General features: G+C 46.2%; 1 protein-coding gene across 1 annotated transcript in view; it reads left to right on the forward strand.

The window, feature by feature from the left end:
• Positions 1–21,645, forward strand: part of RNASET2 (ribonuclease T2) — a 214,661-nt gene that overhangs the window by 90,906 nt on the left and 102,110 nt on the right. The window contains exon 5 of the mRNA XM_077289105.1: positions 9,921–9,978. Coding sequence (XP_077145220.1) covers positions 9,921–9,978 — 58 coding nt within the window. The remainder of the gene's footprint in view (positions 1–9,920; positions 9,979–21,645) is intronic.

A 21,645-nucleotide genomic window follows, 5' to 3' on the forward strand; every position in this document is an offset into this window, starting at 1 on the left:
TGACGTGCACCCAAACAGTGGTTTACCCCCACACATGGGGTATCAGCGTACTCAGGAGAAACTGGACAACAACTATTGGGGTCAAATTTCTCCTGTTACCCTTGCAAAAATAAAAAATTCTGGGCTAAAAAAATATTTTTGAGGAAAGGAAACACATTTATTATTTTCAAGGCTCTGCGTTATAAACTTCTGTGAAGCACTTGGGGGTTCAAAGTGCTCACCACACATCTAGATAAGTTCCCTTGGGGGTCTAGTTTCCAAAATGGAGTCACTTGTGGGGAGTTCCTACTGTTTAGGCACATCAGGGGCTCTGCAAACGCAACCTGATGCCCGCAGAGCATTCCATCAAAGTCTGCATTTCAAAACGTCACTACTTCTCTTCCGAACCCCGACGTGTGCCAAAACAGTGGTTTACCCCCACATATGGGGTATCAGCGTACTCAGGAGAAACTGGACAACAACTTTTGGGGTCCAATTTCTCCTGTTACCCTTTGGGAAAATAAAAAATTGTGGGCTAAAAAATCATTTTTGAGAAAAGAAAAATTATTTTTTATTTTCATGGCTCTGCGTTATAAACTTCTGTGAAGCACCTGGGGGTTTTAAGTGCTCACTATGCATCTAGATAAGTTCCTTGGGGGGTCTAGTTTCCAAAATGGGGTCACTTGTAGGGGAGCTCCAATGTTTAGGCACACAGGGGCTCTCCAAACGTGACATGGTGTCCGCTAACGATTGGAGCTAATTTTCCATTCAAAAAGTCAAATGGCACGCCTCCCCTTCCGAGCCTTGCCGTGCACCCAAACAGTGGTTTACCCCCACATATGAGGTATCGGCGTACTCAGGAGAAATTGCCCAACAAATTTTAGGATCCATTTTATCCTGTTGCCCATGTGAAAATGAAAAAATTGAGGCTAAAAGAAATTTTCTGTGAAAAAAAAGTACTTTTTCATTTTTACAGATCAATTTGTGAAGCACCTGAGGGTTTAAAGTGCTCACTATGCTTCTAGATAAGTTCCTTGGGGGGGTCTAGTTTCCAAAATGGGGTCACTTGTGGGGGAGCTCCAATGTTTAGGCACACAGGGGCTCTCCAAACGTGACATGGTGTCAGCTAAAGATTGGAGCCAATTTTTCATTCAAAAGTCAAATGGCGCTCCTTTCCTTCCAAGCCCTGCCGTGTGCCCAAACAGTGGTTTACCCCCACATATGAGGTATCAGCGTACTCAGGACAAATTGGACAACATCGTTCGTGGTCCAGTTTCTCCTTTTACCCTTGGGAAAATAAAAAAATTGTTGCGAAAAGATCATTTTTGTGACTAAAAAGTTAAATGTTCATTTTTTACTTCCATGTTGCTTCTGCTGCTGTGAAACACCTGAAGGGTTAATAAACTTCTTGAATGTGGTTTTGAGCACCTTGAGGGGTGCAGTTTTTAGAATGGTGTCACTTTTGGGGTATTTTCAGCCATATAGAACCCTCAAACTGACTTCAAATGTGAGGTGGTCCCTAAAAAAAATGGTTTTGTAAATTTTGTTGTAAAAATGAGAAATCACTGGTCAAATTTTAACCCTTATAACTTCCTAGCAAAAAAAAAATTTGTTTCCAAAATTGTGCTGATGTAAAGTAGACTTGTGGGAAATGTTATTTTTTAACTATTTTGCATCACATAACTCTCTGGTTTAACAGAATAAAAATTCAAAATGTGAAAATTGCGAAATTTTCAAAATTTTCGCCAAATTTCCGTTTTTTTCACAAAGAAACTCAGAAATTATCGACCTAAATTTACCACTAACATGAAGCCCAATATGTCACAAAAGAACAATCTCAGAATCGCTAGGATCCATTGAAGTGTTCCTGAGTTATTACCTCATAAAGGGACACTGGTCAGAATTGCAAAAAATGGCAAGGTCATTAAGGCCAAAATAGGCTGGGTCATGAAGGGGTTAATGCAGGAAATATTCCAGGAGCTCTCAACTGCACAGATTAACCCTGCTAAAAAAAACCTGCACCATTTAATATGAAGGTGAAGGGCTTCTACTAAGTGAAGGAGTAGAAGAAATCAAAATCTGCGGTTTTCTGGCTTCTATTTGTCTTGGTAAACTCGTGATAGTCATTTTCTATCTCCAGAATCACTGGGTAATAGGGTTGAGCGACTTTTATTTTTATAGGATCGGGTCGGGTTTCACGAAACCCGACTTTCTCAAAAGTCGGGTCAAGTGAAATCGGCCGATCCTATAAAAAAGTCGGGGTCGGCCGAAACACGAAACCCAATGCAGTGCAATGGGATACTATGGTTCCCAGGGTCTGAAGGAGAGGAAACTCTCCTTCAGGCCCTGGGATCCATATTAATGTGTAAAATAATGAATTAAAATAAAAAATATTGATATACTCACCTCTCCGACGCAGCCTGGACCTTATAGCTGGTAACCGGCAGCCTTCTTTGCTTAAAATGAGCGCGTTCAGGGCCTTAGATGACGTCACGGCTTGTGATTGGTCGCGGCCGCCCATGTGACCGCCACGCGACCAATCACAAGCCGTGACGTCATCTAAGGCCCTGAACGCGCTCATTTTAAGCAAAGAAGGCTGCCGGTTACCAGCGGTAAGGTCCAGGGTGCGTCGGAGAGGTGAGTATATCAATATTTTTTATTTTAATTCTTTATTTTACACTTAAATGTGGATTCCGATACCGATTTCCGATATCGCAAACATATCGGAACTCGGTATCGGAATTCCGATACCAGATTCAGAAGATCGCCGACCTCATGGCCGACCCCACACAGGGGTCGGGTCGGGTTTCATGAAACCCGACTTTGCCAAAAGTTGGCGACTTCTGAAAATGGCCGACCCGTTTCGCTCAACCCTACTGGGTAAGTCTCTCGCTTCTGTAGAGTGTAATCTCTTATTGGCAGCAGGGTTCTTTCTCTGTATTTCCACTCTTGCTTTCTTTTAATTCACCCTCTGTAACATTTCTCTCTCTCTGTCTTTCTTTTCTCTCTCTCGCTCTGTCCTTTTCTCTTTCTTTTTTCTCCTTCTCTCTGTCCTTCTTTTCTTTCGCTCTGTCCCTCTTTTCTCTCTCTCGCTGTTCCTCTTTTCTCTCTTTGTCCCTCTGCTCTCTGTCCCTTCTCTCTAGCTCGCTCTCTCTCTGCCCATCGCTGAGCAGGTGTCACGGGGAGACTAGGTGGGCAAGAGCTAATAACCCGGGCCCCTGCAATTTCCCTCAGACTAGGGAAATCCTGACTGACCCTCTACCTGGAGTTTACACTGATGGTGTGCATGTCCAGGCCTCGAACCTCACCCTGTCTCCTGTTTCAAACCTAAAACCTGAAACCTCCACCCACCACCCAGTGAAGAGGTAATAAACCAATACCCACAGTTAACACAGACAAGGATAACGGAAAATATACACCACGCTGCAGTCACTCAGGAATACACTTATAAATGCGCAGGGCAAAATAAATACAAATATAGGAAGGAGTAAATAAGACAAAGGAAAATACACCACCAGCAACGAATCTCCAACCACCAGCTCACCACTCCAGACCGAGATAACAACGCAGAAGACAGAAGCTATAATCGGCGACACCCAATTTTCAGGAGAACTATTTAAAGGCAATGGGCATGGCCAAGCTTCCAATCCGAGCATCAGGTAAATTAACCCCGGAACAGCTAGATAAAATCTAGCCGACGCCAATGAGCACATAGTGGTCAAAAGCGGAATTACCGCTGTCTGTCGAACGACCTGGTCTGAACAGCATCCGACATGACAGTACCCCGCCTTCTACGAGGGACCCCAGGGCCCTCACGGCTTATAGGACCCGGCTTGTCTGGATGGCGACGATGAAAAAACCTGACCAGCCGATCCGCATGAATGTCCGAGGCTGGTACTCCGGACCTCTCCTCATGCCTATAACCACGCCAGTGTACCAAGTACTGTAAAGTGCGGAGCACTACACGAGAGTCAACTACCTTGGAGACTTCAAATTCAAAACTAGCATCCCCCAAGACTGGAGGTGGCATAGGCGCCACGTCCACAGAACCCACCACCTTCTTTAGAAGAGACCTGTGGAACACGTTGTGTATCTTATACACCATAGGGAGCTCCAACCGGTACGCTACTGGGTTAATGACAGCGGCGACCCTAAATGGACCAATAAACCGTGGACCCAATTTAAGGGATGGTATTTTGAGTCTTATGTTTTTTGTGGATAACCACACCCAGTCATCCACACTCAGGTCCGGACCTGGCACACGCCTACTGTCAGCCACACATTTGTACCTAGCACCCACACGCAACAGGCGCTGTTTAACTCTCCTCCAGACTGATGACAATTGTGCTCCTAACTGGTCCTCCCCCGGAACGCCGGAAGAGCCCCTCTGACTCAAAGTACAAAATTGAAGATGTAGCCCGTAAACACAAAAAAACGGAGACATCCCAGACGACTCCTGGCGGTGATTATTGATGGCAAACTCAGCCAAAGGAAGAAAGGTAGACCACTCCTCCTGGTTATCAGAGACAAAGCAGCGCAGGTACTGTTCCAAATTTTGGTTCATACGCTCAGTCTGACCATTTGACTGAGGATGAAACGCCGAAGAATGCGACAACTTGATCCCCAGCTGTGAGCAAAATGCTTTCCAAAATTTTGCCACAAACTGAGTACCCCTATCAGACACGTTGTCAGACGGAACCCCATGAAGTCTGACCACCTCCTGCACAAATACCTGAGCCAGAGTCTTAGCGTTAGGCAACAAAGGCAAAGACACAAAGTGCGACATTTTTGAAAACCGATCAACAATCACCAAGATGACCGTGTTCCCAGCTGAGGAGGGCAAATCAGTGATGAAATCCATGGAGATTTCCGTCCATGGCTTACTAGGTACCTCAAGAGGAAGTAGTGTGCCAACAGGACGGGAGCGGGCGTCTTAGCCCTAGCGCACTTGGTACAAGCTGACACGTATGAGACCACGTCATGTCGGATCTTGGGCCACCAAACCGACGTGACACCAACTCCAAGGTACCTCTAACCCCTGGGTGGCCAGCCAGGACAGCATCATTATGCTCCGCCAAAACCTTTAAGCGGAGATGAAGCGGTACAAAAGATTTGTTGATGGGAAGCTCAGATGGTACCTCCTCCTGAGCCTCGGCAATCTCAGCCTCAACCTCGGTAGTGAGAGCCGAAACCACAACACCCTTTTGGAGGATGGGTACTGGATCCTCCCGGGGTTCTTCCCCCGGAAAACACCTGGACAGAGCATCCGCCTTAGTGTTTTTAGACCCCGGTCTGTAAGTAACAACAAAATTGAACCGCGTGAAAAACAATGCCCAGCGAGCCTGCCTGGGGGACAGACGCTTGGCTGACTCCAAATACAGCAGATTCTTATGATCGGTAATAACAGTAACCTGATGTACCGACCCCTACAAGAAGTGTCGCCATTCCTCAAAGGCCAACTTGATTGCCAACAACTCCCTGTTGCAGATATCGTAGTTACGTTTGGCGGACCACAGTTTCTTGGAGAAATAGGCGCACGGACGCAAACCACTCAAAGATGAGCCTTGAGATAGTACCGCCCCCACACCAACCTCAGACGCATCGACTTCCACAACAAAAGGTTTTGATACGTCTTGCTGCACAAGAATGGGGGCTGAAACAAAACTGTTCTTAAGAAATTCAAATGCACGCACTGCAGCCTCAGGCCAAACGGAGAAATTGGTACCCTTTTTAGTCATGTCAGTTAGCGGTTTAGCAATGATGGAAAAATCCTTGATAAATTTCCTATAGTAGTTAAAAAACCCAAGGAACCGCTGAAGTGCTTTCAGGTTATCAGCACGTTCCCAATGCAGCACCGCTTGCACCTTAGCGGCGTCCATTTTAAAACCAGAAGCAGACACAATATAACCCAAGAAAGGCAACTCTTGAACAGAAAATACACATTTTTCAAGTTTAGCATACAGCTTATTCTCTCTGAGAAGCTGTAACACCTGCCTGACATGATCTAAATGAGCATCACGGTCGCAAGAATATATGAGAATGTCATCTAAGTACACGATAACGAATTTCCCCAAAACATGCGAGAACACATCATTAATGAAATGTTGGAACACTGCAGGTGCGTTAGTCAACCCAAACGGCATCACCAAATTTTCCAAATGACCCTCAGGGGTATTAAAAGCCGTCTTCCACTCATCACCTTGACGGACTCTTATGAGGTTGTACGCCCCCCTGAGGTCAAGTTTGGTAAACCACTTAGCACCTGCCACCTGGTTGAACAAATCTGGTATCAGAGGCATAGGGTATGGATCACGAACCGTAATCTGGTTCAACTCCCTGAAATGCAAACACGGGCGTAATCCGCCATCTTTCTTCTTCACGAAGAAGAACCCTGCTGCCACCGGCGAGGATGACGGCCTGATGTGCCCTTTGCTCAAGCTTTCAGCAATGTAATCTTTTAACGCTTGTCTCTCCGGACCGGAGATGTTAAACATCCTTGCTTTAGGCAATTTGGCCCCTGGCTTAAACCTGATAGAACAGTCATAAGGAAGATGTGGCGGCAACTCTGAACAACCCTTCTCAGAGAACACATCCGCAAAATCCTGAAGTGACTCCGGAACGCTTGAAGTCACTGCAGCCACACATGTGGCCAGGCAATTCTCCTGGCAGAACTCGCTCCACCGAATTATGTCCTGAGTTTTCCAGTCAATTACCGGGTTGTGCATAGACAACCAAGGGAAACCCAAAACCACCTGAGCAGGAAGATTCCTGAGCACCTTACATGTAACCCGCTCGGAATGTAGAACTCCAATGTGGAGTTTCACCTCAGCCACAAATTCAGTAATCTCCCCCTGAGAGAGAGGAGCAGCATTGATGGTGACCACGCGGATAGGATGAGGCAGTTTTTCAATCCTAAAACCTGCTGTGCGCGCAAACTCCTCATCAATGAGATTTGTGGCTGAACCACTATCCACAAAAACAGTAATTGGCAGCTCACTGCCAGCAACAAAAACCTTAGCAGGGAGCATGCACTGAGAAACCACCACGGAGGATATACATAAGCTCAGACTTGTCTCCTCCACACCCTCTGAGCTTAGAAGTTTTCCGCCGTTGCGTTTTTCTTAGGCAGCAGAGGACAGATGTTAATAACATGACCCGTTTTACCACAGTAAAAACAGGCTCCCTGCTTCCTGAGCACAGGGACTGGAGGCTTCACATGTGACACCCCTGCGATTTGCATAGGCTCCGTGGGCTCACCTGCAGCAACCTCACGTGAACCTAAACCCTCTCCAATAGGCTGTGTCACATGCTCCCCCTGACGCAAACGGCGATCAATGCGTACAACCAGACTCATGGCGGAATCTAGAGAAGCAGGAGTCTCGTACATCAGAAGGGCTTTTTTAACCCTTCCAGAAATCCCATGTATAAACTGACTCCGCAATGCTGGATCATTCCATTGTGTATCGATCGCCCAGTGACGAAATTCAGAACAGTAATCCTCTGCAGCTCGCTCCCCCTGGCGAATATAGCGTATCTTAGATTCTGCTAGAGCCATTTTGTCAGGTTCATCGTAGATTTTCCCAAGACAGGAAAAAAAACTCTCCACAGAGTCAAATGCAGCAGAATCAGATGGCAAAGAAAACGCCCATGCTTGGGGATCCCCACTCAACAATGATAACACCAGGCCCACACGCTGATCCTCATTACCTGAAGATATCGGACGCATACGGAAATATAGTTTGCAAGCTTCACAAAAAGAAACAAATTTACTGCGTTCCTCAGCAAATTTTTCAGGCAAAGGAAATTTAGGCTCAGCAACTCTTCCTGTCGCTCCAGCTTGCACATTAGACACTGCTAGTCCCTGTTGCTGTACTGCCCCCCTTAACTCCGTGACCTGTAGGGACAGCGCCTCCAACTGGCGGGTTATGGAAGTCATGGGATCCATGACAAAACACAAAAAAAGAAACCCCTTTTTTTTTTTTGTGTTGTTGGGCCGATTATAATGTCAGGGAGAGACTAGGTGAGCGAGAGCTAATAACCCGGGCCCCTGCAGTTTCCCTCAGACTAGGGAAATCCTGACTGACCCTCTACCTAGAATTTACACTGAAGGTGTGCATGTCCAGGCCTCGAACCTCACCCTGTCTCCTGAGCTCAGCCCTAGGCTGAAACCTCCGCCCACCACCCAGTGAAGATGTTATTCCCCAATACCCACAGTTAGCACAGACAAGGATAAAGGAAAATATACACCACGCCGCAGTCACTCAGGAATACACTATAAATGTGCAGGGCAAAATAAATACAAATATAGGAAGGAGTAAATAAGACAAAGGAAAATACACCACCAGCAACGAATCTCCAACCACCAGCTCTCCTCACCAGACCAAGATAACAAAGCACAAGACAGAAGCTATAATCGGCGACGCCCAAAGATCAGGAGAACTATTTAAAGGCAGTGGGCATGGCCCAGCTTCCAATCCAAGGATTAGGTAAATTAACCCCGGAACAGCTAGATAAAATCTAGCAGACGCCAATGAGCAAATAGTGGTCAAAAGCGGAATTACCGCTGTCTGTCGGACGACCTGGTCTGAGCAGCGTCCGACATGACAATTGGAGACCGGTCTGTAGTTATTTGTGCAGGATCAGTCGAGGGCGGGTTTCTTTAGTAATGGAGTAATGATAGAGTGTTTGAAGGAGGAGGGGAAAATGCCAGAGGAGAGGGAGAGATTAAAGATTGTAGTTAGGTGAGTTGTGACGACTGGTGAGAGAGACTGGAGGAGATGTGAGGGAATGGGGTCGGTAGTGCATGTAGTCAGACAAGAAGAGAGGAGCTTGGAGACTTCTTCCTCTGTGATGGGATCGAATGTGGAGAGTGAGCAGATTTCCTGACGGATATTATCTATTTTCTCTATAAAGTGGGAGGCCAGGTCATCAGCACAAATGTCTGTGATAGGGGCTTGTGCTGAGTGAGGGAGTGAAAGGTGTCAAAAAGTTTCTTGGGGTTGTTGGATAGTGAGAAGATCAGAGTGGTGAAGTAGGTCTGTTTGGCGAGGTGAAGAGCAGAGTTATAGGTCCTTAACATAAATTTTAAGTGTATGAAGTCTTCTGGTGTGCGTGTTTTCCTCCATCAGCACACCTAGAGCATCGCTGGAGAAATCGGGTTTGCGACGTGAGCCAGGGCTGTTTTACTCTGTGTTATGGCGGTTCTGAGGGTGAGGGGAGCTACTTGGTCAAGGGTGCTTCTAAGAGTGTCATTGAAGTGATGTACAGCCAGATCAGGATAGGAAAAAGAGGAGATTGGGGACAATGATGAGTGTAGGGAGTTTGAAAGTGTGTGAGGGTTAATAGCATGTAGATTTCTGAATGTGTGTTAGGTAGGAGAGTGCTGAGGTGGGCGAGGGATTGTGAGTGTGAAGGATAGAATGTTGTGGTCAGAGAGGGGAAGCGGCGAGTTAACTAGGTAGGAGATTGAACAGAGCCGGACAAAGATCAGGTCAAGGGTGTTACCGTCTTTGTGTGTTTCAGAGGTTGAGAGCTGTGAGAGGCCTAGAGAAGTGGTTAGTGATAGAAGCTGGGATGCAGATGTGGAAGTGAGTCTGTTAATGGGGATGTTGAAGTGTCACAGGATAAGGGTTGGTAGTTCTGAGGACATGAAGTGCGGCAACCAGGCAGAGAAATGGTCCAGGAAGTGGGTGGGTGAGCCTGGGGGCCGATATATGACCGCTACTCTGAGGGAGAGGGGACGAAAGAGCCTGATGGTGTGGACCTCAAAAGAAGAAAATGAGTGATGGAGCTGGGGGGATGACCTGCATAGTGCATTGTGGGGACAGGAGTATGCCGACTCCACCCACATGTCTGTTTGTGGGTCTCTGGGAATGTGAGAATTGTATAATAATATAAATTGTATCTATCTTTGTGATGATGTTCTCAATTCTGTTTTTTAGGCCCGATAAGGCAGAGACGTGCAATAGTTCCTGGCCTTTGGACTTATCCAACATTGAGGTATGCTGCACAAAAGTGACAAAAAGTATTTTATAAATCACCCTCAGGACTTTTATAGGTACCTTCTACATAAAAAAATAAGTAAAATAATAAATTAAAGTATCCTCAAGGCGGCAGCAATTATGCATATGCTTTGGGAATTCCTGAGATTAGCAGCATTTAGATTTGTATAACCAATAATGTTACAGTTCCCACTAATTCTTTGATTATATTTTGAGATCTGGGAAAGACAAACAAATCAATATACACCGAGAAAGTTAGCTGTTCAACGTCTTGTCATATTTATGACAAGAAAACTTATTGCTATGTACTGGATTTCAGAATCCCTTGCCCCCACTCAACCCTGCCCCCCAAAGTGTGTAGAGAATGTGAGACATGTAAATTCTCGTATACCGCTAAAAAAAAGTGTATATTAAAGGGAATCTGTCAGTAGGGTCAACCATATTAAACCGTCTATATGGGAAGGTAGGTCATAGGAAGCTAAATAAAGTGAAATCTTAATATCTGCGATCTGATGTCTTATTCCAGAGAAATCCATATTTTTCCTATTTGTAAATGAGCTGTTAAGATCTATGGGCGAACACTGATCTCCCAGAGAATCTGCCTCCAGAGCTTATTGTAAATGAAAGGGGACATAACCAGTGTGAGACATGTACTGACTGACAGTCTGCTTTCATAATCACACACAGCTAAACAGTACAGCAGGATGAAAATTGTCAAAGTAAACATCTGCATCTACACGTCTTATCATTAGTGCTTCAGCTTCCATCTCACAGGCAGGTAATGTCGAGAAAAGAGCAGTACAGCAAAGCTGATAGCACTGAGAAGATAACTGCAACTTCAAATCTATAATATAACGCTGGATATGTCCTTCTTTCCGAAACCGGTATAGGCTGTGTCTTTGCAGTGTGGCTGGACTTAGGAGGACTGGAGGACGAGTGTGGCACCGGAGTCGGCGATCTTCAGATGAGGCTGGAGGAGGAGTGTGGCACCGGAGTCTGCGCCTGTGCATATCGCAATCTCTGGCACCATTTTATTTAAATATTTAATGCAGATCGCGCGCTGCAAGGGAGTGAGGGGAAAATGAGTAGGAGTGTTTTTGTATGTTTGTACAGTGGGGAAAATAAGTATTGTAAATACTTGTAAAATCAGTATTTGCTGATTTTACAAGTTTTCCCACCTACAAAGAATGGAGAGGTCTGTAACTCATCATATTTACACTTTGACTAACTGTGAGAGACAGAATCTAAAAATAAAAAAACTGAAAATCACATTGCATGATATTTAAATAATTACATTGCATTTTATTGCATGAAATAAGTATTTGATCACCTACCAACCAGCAAGAATTTTGGCTCTCAGAGACTTGTTAGTTTTTCTTTATGAAGCCCTCCTACTCTGCACTCATTACCTTTAAGGAGGACACCAGGGACAAAATTGTAGACCTCCACAAGGCTGGGATGGGCTACAGGACAATAGGTAAGCAGCTTGGTGAGAAGGAACAACTGTTGGCACAATTATTAGAAAATAGAATAAACACAAGATGACTGACAATCTTCCTTCATCTGAGGCTCCATTCAAGTTCTCGCCTCGTGGGGTAAGGATGATTCTGAGAAAGGTCAAGAATCAGCCCAGAACTACATGGGAGGACCTGGCCAATGACCTGAAGAGAGCTGAGACCACCTTCTCAAACATTACCATAAGTAACACACTACATCGTCGTGGATTAAAATCCTGCAGTGCACGCAAGGTCCCCCTACTCATGCCAGCGCATGTCCAGGCCCTTTTGAAGTTTGCCAATGACCATCTGGATGATCCAAAGGAGGCAGAGGAGAAAGTCATGTGGTCAGATGAGACCAAAATAGAACTCTTTGGTATCAATTCCACTCGCTGTGTTTGGAGAAAGAAGAATGATGAGTACAACCCCAAGAACACCATCCCAACCATGAAGCATGGTGGGGGAAACATCATACTTTAGGGGTGCTTTTCTGCAAAGGGGACAGGACGACTGCACTGTATTGAAGGGAGTATGGATTTGTTTATGTATCATGAGATTTTGGCCAACATTCTTCCCTCAGTAACAGCATTGAAGATGGGTCGTGGCTGGGTCTTCATACATGACAATGACCCAAAACACACAGTCAAGGCAACAAAAGAGTGGCTTTGTAAGAAACATTTCAATGTCCTGGAGTGGCCTAGCCAGTCTCCAGATCTGAAACTAATAGAAAACCTTTGAAGGGAGCAGAAACTTAAAGGAACCTGTCACCCCAAAATTGATGGGGAGCTAAGCCCACCGTCATCAGGGGCTTATCTACAGCATTCTGTAATGCTGTAGATAAGCCCCCGATGTTACCTAAAAGAGGAGAAAAAGACGTTAAATTATACTCACCCAGGAGCAGTCCGGGTCCGATGGGTGTCTCAGGTCCGGTCCGGGGCCTCCTATCTTCATTCCATAACATCCTCTTCTGGTCTTCACGCCGCGGCTGCGGCGCAGGCGTACTTTGCCCTGTTGAGGGCAGAGCAAAGTACTGCAGTGAGCAGGTGCTGGGACAGGTAAGAGAAGCCCGGCGCCTGCGCACTGCAGTACTTTGCTCTGCCCTCAACAGGGCAGACAAAGTACACCTGCGCCACACCTATGGAGTGAAGACCAGAAGAGGACATCATGGAATGAAGATGGGAGGCTCCGGACCGGACCTGGGACACCCATCGGACCCGGACCGCAGTGGGACCGCCCCTGGGTGAGTATAATCTAACCTCTTTTTCTCCTCTTTCAGGTAACATCGGGGGCTTATCTACAGCATTACAGAATGCTGTAGATAAGCCCCTGATGACGGTGAGCTTACCTCACCATCGATTTTGGGGGTGACAGGTTCCCTTTAATGTTTCCCTGTGACAGCCCAAAACCTGTAAGATCTGGAGAAGATCTATATGGAGGAGGGGGCCAAAAATCCATACTGCAGTGTGTGCAAACTTGGTCAAGAACTACAGGAAACGTCTGACCTCTGCAAACGCAAACGAAGGTTTCTGTACCAAATACTAAGTTCTGTTTTCTATTGTATCAAATACTTACTTCATGCAATAAAATACAAATTAGTTATGGAAAATTCATTCAATGTGATTTTCTGGACTTTTTTTTTTTAAGATTGTCTCTCACAGTTGACATGTACCTACAATAAAAATTGCAGATCTCTCTATTCTTTGTAGGTGGGAAAACTTGCAAAATCGGCAATCTATCAAATACCTATTTTGCCAACTGTATGTATTGAACAGCAGCAGTGCAGGCAGGATGGGGGAATATACCAGGCTTCGGGAGCATATAATAGGATGGAGGACCAAGCTTGGAGAGTGTATGGTAGGATGGGGTCAAGCTAGGGGGGCATATACCAGGCTGGGGGAATATATAATAGGATGAGGGACCAGGCTGGGGGGCAGATAATAGGATGGGGGACCAGGCAGGGGGTGCAGATAATGGGATGGGAAGCATATAACAGGATGGGGGAGCATATAATAGGATGGGGGGCCAGCCTGGAGGAACATATACCAGACTGGGAGAGCATATTATAGGATGGGTGACCAGGTTGGGGGGCATCTACCAGGCTGGAGGAGCACATAATAGGTTGAGGGACCAGGCTGGGGAGCATAGAATAGGATGGGGCCTAGGCTGGGGGTTATATACCCGGATAGAGGATTATATACCGGGATGGGGGATTATATACCAGGATGGGGGAGCATATAATAGGATTAGGGACCAGTCTGGGGGAGCATATAGTAGAATAGGGGACCGGGCTGGGGGAGCATATACCAGGCTGAAGGAGCATATAATAGGATAGTCTACTAGGCGAAGGAGCATATTGTTGTGAATTCTGTTTTTGGGCTCCCTCTGGTGGTTACTGGTGGTACTGGCTGACTTTTGTCTTGCACCTGTTCCCATCAGGAAACTGGGAGTTTCCTATTTAGTCTGGCTTCTCAGTCATTCTAGTGCCGGCAATCAATGTTACCAGAGCACCTCTGTTGCTTGCTACCTGCTCCAAGTCTGCAATTCAGCTAAGTTGGATCTTTGGCATTTTTTGTGTTTGTTTGTCCAGCATGCATTTATATTTCTCTTGCTGCTGGAAGCTCTAGTGATCTGAAATTACTACTCCGGTGTCATGAGTTGATAACGGAGTTAAAGTAATTTCAGGATGGCTGTTTAGGGTTTTGAGGTGACCGCGAAGTCCTCTTTTGTATTTTCTGCTATCTAGTCAGAGGGCCTCTCTTTGCTGAATCTATATTCATACTGCGTACGTGTTTTCCTCTTACCTAACCGTTATTATATGTGGGGGGCTACTATCACTTTTGGGGTTTCCCTGGAGGCAAGCCAGGTCTGTGTATTCTTCTACTAGGGGGTAACTAGATCTCCGGCTGGTGCGAGGTGTCTAGGGATAATCGTAGGCACACCCCCTGGCTACTATTAGTTGCGTGTTAGGTTCAGCGTCGCGGTCATCTGAGATTCCATCATTCCTAGAGCTAGTCCGTTTTTGCCTGAGTCCCTGCCATTGGGAACCATGACAGTATTGCCGGCCGCAAATGTATTAAAGGTATTGGCTGAAGAAAGAGAGAAAAGAAGAAGTTTCTGACACTTTTTTTTTTTTTTTTTTTACTCAGAAGTTCTGTCTAGCCATAATTGCAATCTGCTGCTTTTTTCTCTCCTCTTAACCCCTGAATGGCTCAGATCTCAGCTGTTGAGAAATGGATATCCAGAGTTTAGCTACAGGCCTGAGTGCTCTTGCTTCTAAGGTTCAAAATATCCAAGACTATGTTATACATGCTCCTACCTGAGTTCTTTTCTGGAGATAGATCCCGTTTTTTGAATTTTAAGCACAATTGTAAATTGTATCTTTCTCTGAGATCTCGCTCCGCTGGAGACTCCGCTCAGCAGGTTAAAATTGTGATTTCCTTGTTGCGGGGTGACCCCCAGAATTGGGCATTTGCATTGGCACCAGGGGATCCTGCGCTGCTCAATGTGGATGCGTATTTTCTGCCACTGGGGTTGCTCTATGAGGAACCTAATTTGGAGATTCAGGCTGAAAAGGCCTTGATAGCCCTCTCTCAAGGGCATGATGAAGCTGAAATATATTGTCAAAAATTTCGAAAATGGTCTGTGCTTACTCAGTGGAATGAGTGCGCCCTGGCGGCGAATTTCAGAGAAGGTCTCTCTGACGCCGTTAAAGATGTCATGGTGGGGTTTCCTACGCCCACAGGTCTGAATGAATCCATGACTATGGCTATTCAGATTGATCGGCGTTTACGGGAGCGCAAACCTGTGCACCATTTGGCGGTGTCTTCTGAGCAGACACCGGAGAATATGCAATGTGATAGAATTCTGTCCAGAAGTGAACGGCAGAATTATAGGCATAAAAATGGGTTGTGCTTCTACTGTGGTGATTCTGCTCATGTTATATCAGCATGCTCTAAACGCACAAAAAAGGTTGATAAGTCTTTTGCAATTGGCACTTTACAGTCTAAGTTTATTTTGTCTGTAACTTTGATCTGTTCATTATCATCTATTACTGTGGATGCCTATGTGGATTCTGGCGCTTCCTTGAGTCTTATGGATTTGTCCTTTGCCAGACGCTGTGGGTTTAGCCTAGAGCCTTTGGAAGTTCCTATCCCTCTGAAGGGTATCGACTCCACACCATTGGCTAGGAATAAACCACAATACTGGACACAAGTGACTATGTGTATGACTCCTGACCATCGGGAGGTGATTCGCTTCCTTGTGTTGCATAACTTGCATGATGTCTTAGTGCTTGGATTGCCATGGCTGCAAACTCATAATCCAGTCCTTGACTGGAAAACAATGTCTGTGTTAAGCTGGGGATGTCAGGGGGCTCATGGGGAAGTACCTTTGTTTTCCATTGCTTCATCTACTCCCTCTGAAATTCCGGCATTTTTGTCTGACTATTGTGATGTTTTTGAGGAGCCCAAACTTAGTTCTCTCCCTCCTCACAGGGATTGTGATTGTGCTATAGACTTGATTCCGGGCAGCAAGTTTCCCAAGGGTCGTTTGTTTAATCTGTCTGTGCCTGAGCATGCTGCTATGCGGGAGTATATTAAGGAGTCCTTGGAAAAGGGACATATCCGTCCATCCTCATCCCCTTTAGGAGCAGTTTTTTTTTTCATGGGTAAAAAAGATGGCTCCCTGAGGCCCTGTATTGATTATCGCCTGTTGAATAAGATTACAGTCAAATACCAGTATCCTTTGCCACTATTGACTGATTTGACTAAGAAGGGTGCTGATGTTGCCAATTGGTCCTCTGCGGCTGTGGAGGCCTTTCGGGAGCTTAAGCGCCGCTTTTCTTCCGCCCCTGTGTTGCGCCAGCCTGATGTTTCGCTCCCTTTTCAGGTCGAGGTTGATGCTTCCGAGATTGGAGCGGGGGCGGTTTTGTCGCAGAGAAGTCCCGATTGCTCAGTGATGAGACCATGTGCATTCTTCTCTCGAAAGTTTTCGCCCGCCGAGCGAAATTATGATGTCGGTAATCGGGAGCTCTTGGCTATGAAGTGGGCATTTGAGGAGTGGCGTCATTGGCTTGAGGGTGCTAGACATCAGGTGGTGGTCTTGACTGATCACAAGAATCTGATTTACCTTGAGTCTGCCAGGCGTCTGAATCCTAGACAGGCGCGCTGGTCGTTGTTTTTCTCCCGGTTTAATTTTGTGGTTTCATACTTGCCGGGTTCAAAAAATGTGAAGGCAGATGCCCTTTCTAGGAGTTTTGAGCCTGACTCCTCTGGTGATTCTGAGCCTACGGGTATCCTTAAGGATGGGGTGATTTTGTCTGCTGTCTCCCCAGACTTGCGACGTGCTTTGCAGGAGTTTCAGACTGATAGGCCTGATCGTTGTCCGCCTGGGAGACTGTTTGTTCCAGATGAATGGACCAGTAGAGTCATCTCGGAGGTTCATTCTTCTGTGTTGGCAGGTCACCCTGGAATTTTTGGTACCAGAGATTTGGTGGCCAGGTCCTTCTGGTGGCCTTCCCTGTCTCAGGATGTGCGTGCCTTTGTACAGTCTTGTGATGTTTGTGCTCGGGCCAAGCCTTGCTGTTCTCGGGCTAGTGGATTGTTGTTGTCCTTGCCTATTCCGAAGACCGTGGACGCACATCTCTATGGACTTTATCTCGGACCTCCCGGGTTCTCAGAAAATGTCCGTCATTTGGGTGGTGTGTGACCGTTTTTCTAAGATGGTTCATTTGGTACCCTTGCCCAAATTGCCTTCTTCATCTGAGTTGGTTCCTTTATTTTTTCAGAATGTGGTTCGTTTACATGGTATCCCGGAAAACATCGTTTCTGACAGGGGGTCTCAATTTGTGTCTAGGTTCTGGCGAGCGTTCTGTGCCAGGATGGGCATTGATTTGTCTTTTTCGTCTGCATTCCATCCTCAGACTAATGGCCAGACGGAGCGAACTAATCAGACCTTGGAGACTTATTTGAGGTGTTTTGTGTCTGCTGATCAGGATGATTGGGTCGCCTTTTTGCCGTTGGCAGAGTTTGCCCTCAATAATCGGGCCAGTTCTGCCACTCTGGTTTCTCCTTTCTTTTGCAATTCAGGGTTTCACCCTCGTTTTTCATCTGGCCAGGTGGAATCTTCGGATTGCCCTGGAGTGGACACGGTGGTGGATAGACTGCACCGCATTTGGAGTCATGTGGTGGACAATTTGAAGTTGTCTCAGGAGAAGACTCAGCAGTTTGCTAATCGTCATCGTCGTGTGGGTCATCATCTCCGCGTTGGGGACTTGGTGTGGTTATCTTCTCGTTTTGTCCCTATGAAGGTCTCTTCTCCTAAGTTTAAACCTCGGTTCATAGGTCCTTATAAGATTTTGGAGATTCTTAATCCTGTATCTTTTCTTTTGGACCTACCAGCATCTTTCACCATTCATAATGTCTTCCATCGGTCGTTGTTGCGGAGGTACGAGGTACCGGTTGTTCCTTCTGTTGAGCCTCCTGCTCCTGTGCTGGTGGAGGGTGAATTGGAGTATGTTGTGGAGAAGATTTTGGACTCTCGCGTTTCCAGACGGAGACTTCAATATTTGGTTAAATGGAAGGGATACGGTCAGGAGGATAATTCTTGGGTGACTGCCTCCGATGTTCATGCCTCTGATTTGGTTCGCGCCTTTCATAGGGCGCATCCAGATCGCCCTGGTGGTTCTCATGAGGGTTCGGTGCCCCCTCCTTAAGGGGGGGGTACTGTTGTGAATTCTGTTTTTGGGCTCCCTCTGGTGGTTACTGGTGGTACTGGCTGACTTTTGTCTTGCACCTGTTCCCATCAGGAAACTGGGAGTTTCCTATTTAGTCTGGCTTCTCAGTCATTCTAGTGCCGGCAATCAATGTTACCAGAGCACCTCTGTTGCTTGCTACCTGCTCCAAGTCTGCAATTCAGCTAAGTTGGATCTTTGGCATTTTTTGTGTTTGTTTGTCCAGCATGCATTTATATTTCTCTTGCTGCTGGAAGCTCTAGTGATCTGAAATTACTACTCCGGTGTCATGAGTTGATAAAGGAGTTAAAGTAATTTCAGGATGGCTGTTTAGGGTTTTGAGGTGACCGCGAAGTCCTCTTTTGTATTTTCTGCTATCTAGTCAGAGGGCCTCTCTTTGCTGAATCTATATTCATACTGCGTACGTGTTTTCCTCTTACCTAACCGTTATTATATGTGGGGGGCTACTATCACTTTTGGGGTTTCCCTGGAGGCAAGCCAGGTCTGTGTATTCCTCTACTAGGGGGTAACTAGATCTCCGGCTGGTGCGAGGTGTCTAGGGATAATCGTAGGCACACCCCCTGGCTACTATTAGTTGCGTGTTAGGTTCAGCGTCGCGGTCATCTGAGATTCCATCATTCCTAGAGCTAGTCCGTTTTTGCCTGAGTCCCTGCCATTGGGAACCATGACAGCATATACCAGGTTGAGGGAGCATATAATAGGATATGGGATAAGGCTGGGGGAGCATTTACCAGGATGTGGGAGGATATAATAGGATAGTGTACCAGACTCGGGAGCGTATAATAGAATGGGGGACCAGGCTGGTAGAGCATATACCAAGTTGGAGGAGCATGTGATAGGATGGGGGAGCATATAATAGAATGGGATACCAGGCTAGGGGAGCATATAGCTGGATGAGGGAGAATAAACCAGGACAAGCTATTAAACCCGTTCTATGCCTATGTGTTGAGCATTTTTATTGGTACATTTTTTTGCTATGTTAAAGGGAACCTGTCCCCAGAAATATTGCTGTTAACCTTCAGATATTGTTATTATAGCGCCATTTATTCAATGGCGCTTTAAATGTGACGAGGGGTATATATAATAAAAAACAAGTACTGTAATCTTCAACAATACAAGTCACTACTGGTACAGAAGGAGAGAGGACCCTGCCCACGAGGGCTCACAGTCTACATGGGATGGATGAGGATACAGTAGGCGAGGGTAGAGCTGGTCATGCAGACGTTTGGTGGATCGGTGGTTGCTGCAGGTTGTAGACTTGTCAAAAGAGATAGGTATTCAGGTTCTTTTTGAAGGTTACCATAGTAGGCGAGAGTCTGATATGTTGTGGTAGAGAGTTCCAAAGTAGGGGGGGATGCGCGGGAGAAAGCTTGTATGCAATTGTGAGAAGATGAGCTAAGAGGGGAGTCGAGAAGGAGATCTTGTGAGGATTGGAGGTTGTGTGCAAGTAAGTACCGGGAGACGAGGTCACAGATGTATGGAGGACACAGGTTGTGGATGGTTTTGTATGCCATGTTTAGGGTTTTGAACTGGAGTCTTTGGGTAATGGGGATCCAGGGCAGGGATTGACAGAGGAAAGAGGCCGGGGAATAGCGGGGGACAGGTGGATTAGTCGGGCAGCAGAGTTTAGAATAGATTGGAGGGGTGTGAGAGTGTTAGAGGGGAGGCCACAGAGCAGGAGGTTTCAGTAGTCGAGGCGGAAGATGATGAGGGCATGGACTAGTGTTGTTGTAGATTTTTGATTGAGGAATGTATGGCTCTGGGAAATATTTTTCTGTTGAAGTCATCAGGAAGCAGAAAGGGCTTGGATATGTGGTTTGAAAGAGAGATCAGGGTCAAGAATTACCCCAAGGCAGCGAGCTTGTGAGACTAGGGAGAGTGAGAAGCCACTTACTTTAATGGATAGGTCCATTGGGGGGAGGGGTCGAGCGTGATGGGGAAAGATGATGACTTCTGTCTTGTCCATATTAAGTTTTAACAATCTAGTGGAGAAAATGAAATAGCAGACAGCCATTGTGGGATTTTGCTATATAAATAAATAATAATAATAGTAGGGAGGTGATATCTGGTCCAGAGATGTAGATCTGTGTGTTGTTACGCTTGCGTCCGGACTGGGTGGTGTGAGCAAGGGGATTGTGGCCCCACTGTGCCGTAAACCAGACTACCCTGGAAAGGGCATGACTAAGCAGCTACCTTGGTGTTCACTCGAGCCTCTGATGGTGAGGTCAGGCTCGTGCGGCAGATAGCTGCCAGGTACCACTCCAGGGCGGTGTCTGGCTGTGGCAGCTGATCCCTCTGAGGGACTGAACACTAATAACAAGTGCAGGCAAGTACGGACGAGCACGACTGGTACTCTGGCAGGCGGGCACGGCTGGGCACTCTGGCAGGCAGGCACGGCTGGGTGTTGTGAATTTGCTTTTTGGCTCCCTCTAGTGGTTACTAGTTTTTTGACTCTGGTTTTTCTGTCATTCCTTTTATCCGCACCTGGGTCGTTAGTTAGGGGTGTTGCTATATAAGCTCCCTGGACCTTCAGTTCAATGCCTGGCAACGTAGTTATCAGAGCTAATCTGCTGTGCTCTTGTCTACTGATCCTGGTTCCGGTTATATCAGCTAAGTCTGCTATTTTGCTTTTTGCTATTTGTTTTGTTTTGTATTTTTGTCCAGCTTGTTCCAAATCTGTATCCTGATCTTTGCTGGAAGCTCTAGGGGGCTGGGGTTCTCCCCCCGGACCGTCAGACGGTTCGGGGGTTCTTGAATTTCCAGTGTGGATTTTGATAGGGTTTTTGTTGACCATATAAGTTACCTTTCTTTATTCTGCTATTAGTAAGCGGGCCTCTCTGTGCTAAACCTGGTTCATTTCTGTGTTTGTCATTTCCTCTTACCTCACCGTTATTATTTGTGGGGGGCTTCTATCCTGCTTTGGGGTCCCTTTCTCTGGAGGCAAGAGAGGTCTTTGTTTTCTTCTACTAGGGGTAGTTAGATTCTCCGGCTGGCGCGTGTCATCTAGAATCAACGTAGGAATGATCCCCGGCTATTTCTAGTGTTGGCGTTAGGAGTAGATATATGGTCAACCCAGTTACCACTGCCCTATGAGCTGGATTTTTGTATCTTGCAGACTTCCACGTTCCTCTGAGACCCTCGCCATTGGGGTCATAACAGTTTGCCAGGCCAGTATTATATGTGTAATGCATTGCAAAAGAGGGATTACAAGAAAGAAGATTCTGAGTTTTTTTTTTCCCTCTCTCATTTTTTTTTTCTTCTTCCCCTTTACCTCAGAGTGGCTTAAGCTTGCTGCAGACATGAATGTCCAGACCTTGATTACAAGTGTGGACCAGCTGGCTACTCGTGTGCAGGGCTTACAAGACTATGTTATCAGAAGTCCTAGGTCAGAACCTAAGATACCGATTCCTGAACTGTT

The sequence above is a fragment of the Ranitomeya variabilis genome, chromosome 2 (assembly GCF_051348905.1).
Source record: "Ranitomeya variabilis isolate aRanVar5 chromosome 2, aRanVar5.hap1, whole genome shotgun sequence".
In the NCBI taxonomy this organism is placed as follows: Eukaryota; Metazoa; Chordata; class Amphibia; order Anura; family Dendrobatidae; genus Ranitomeya; species Ranitomeya variabilis.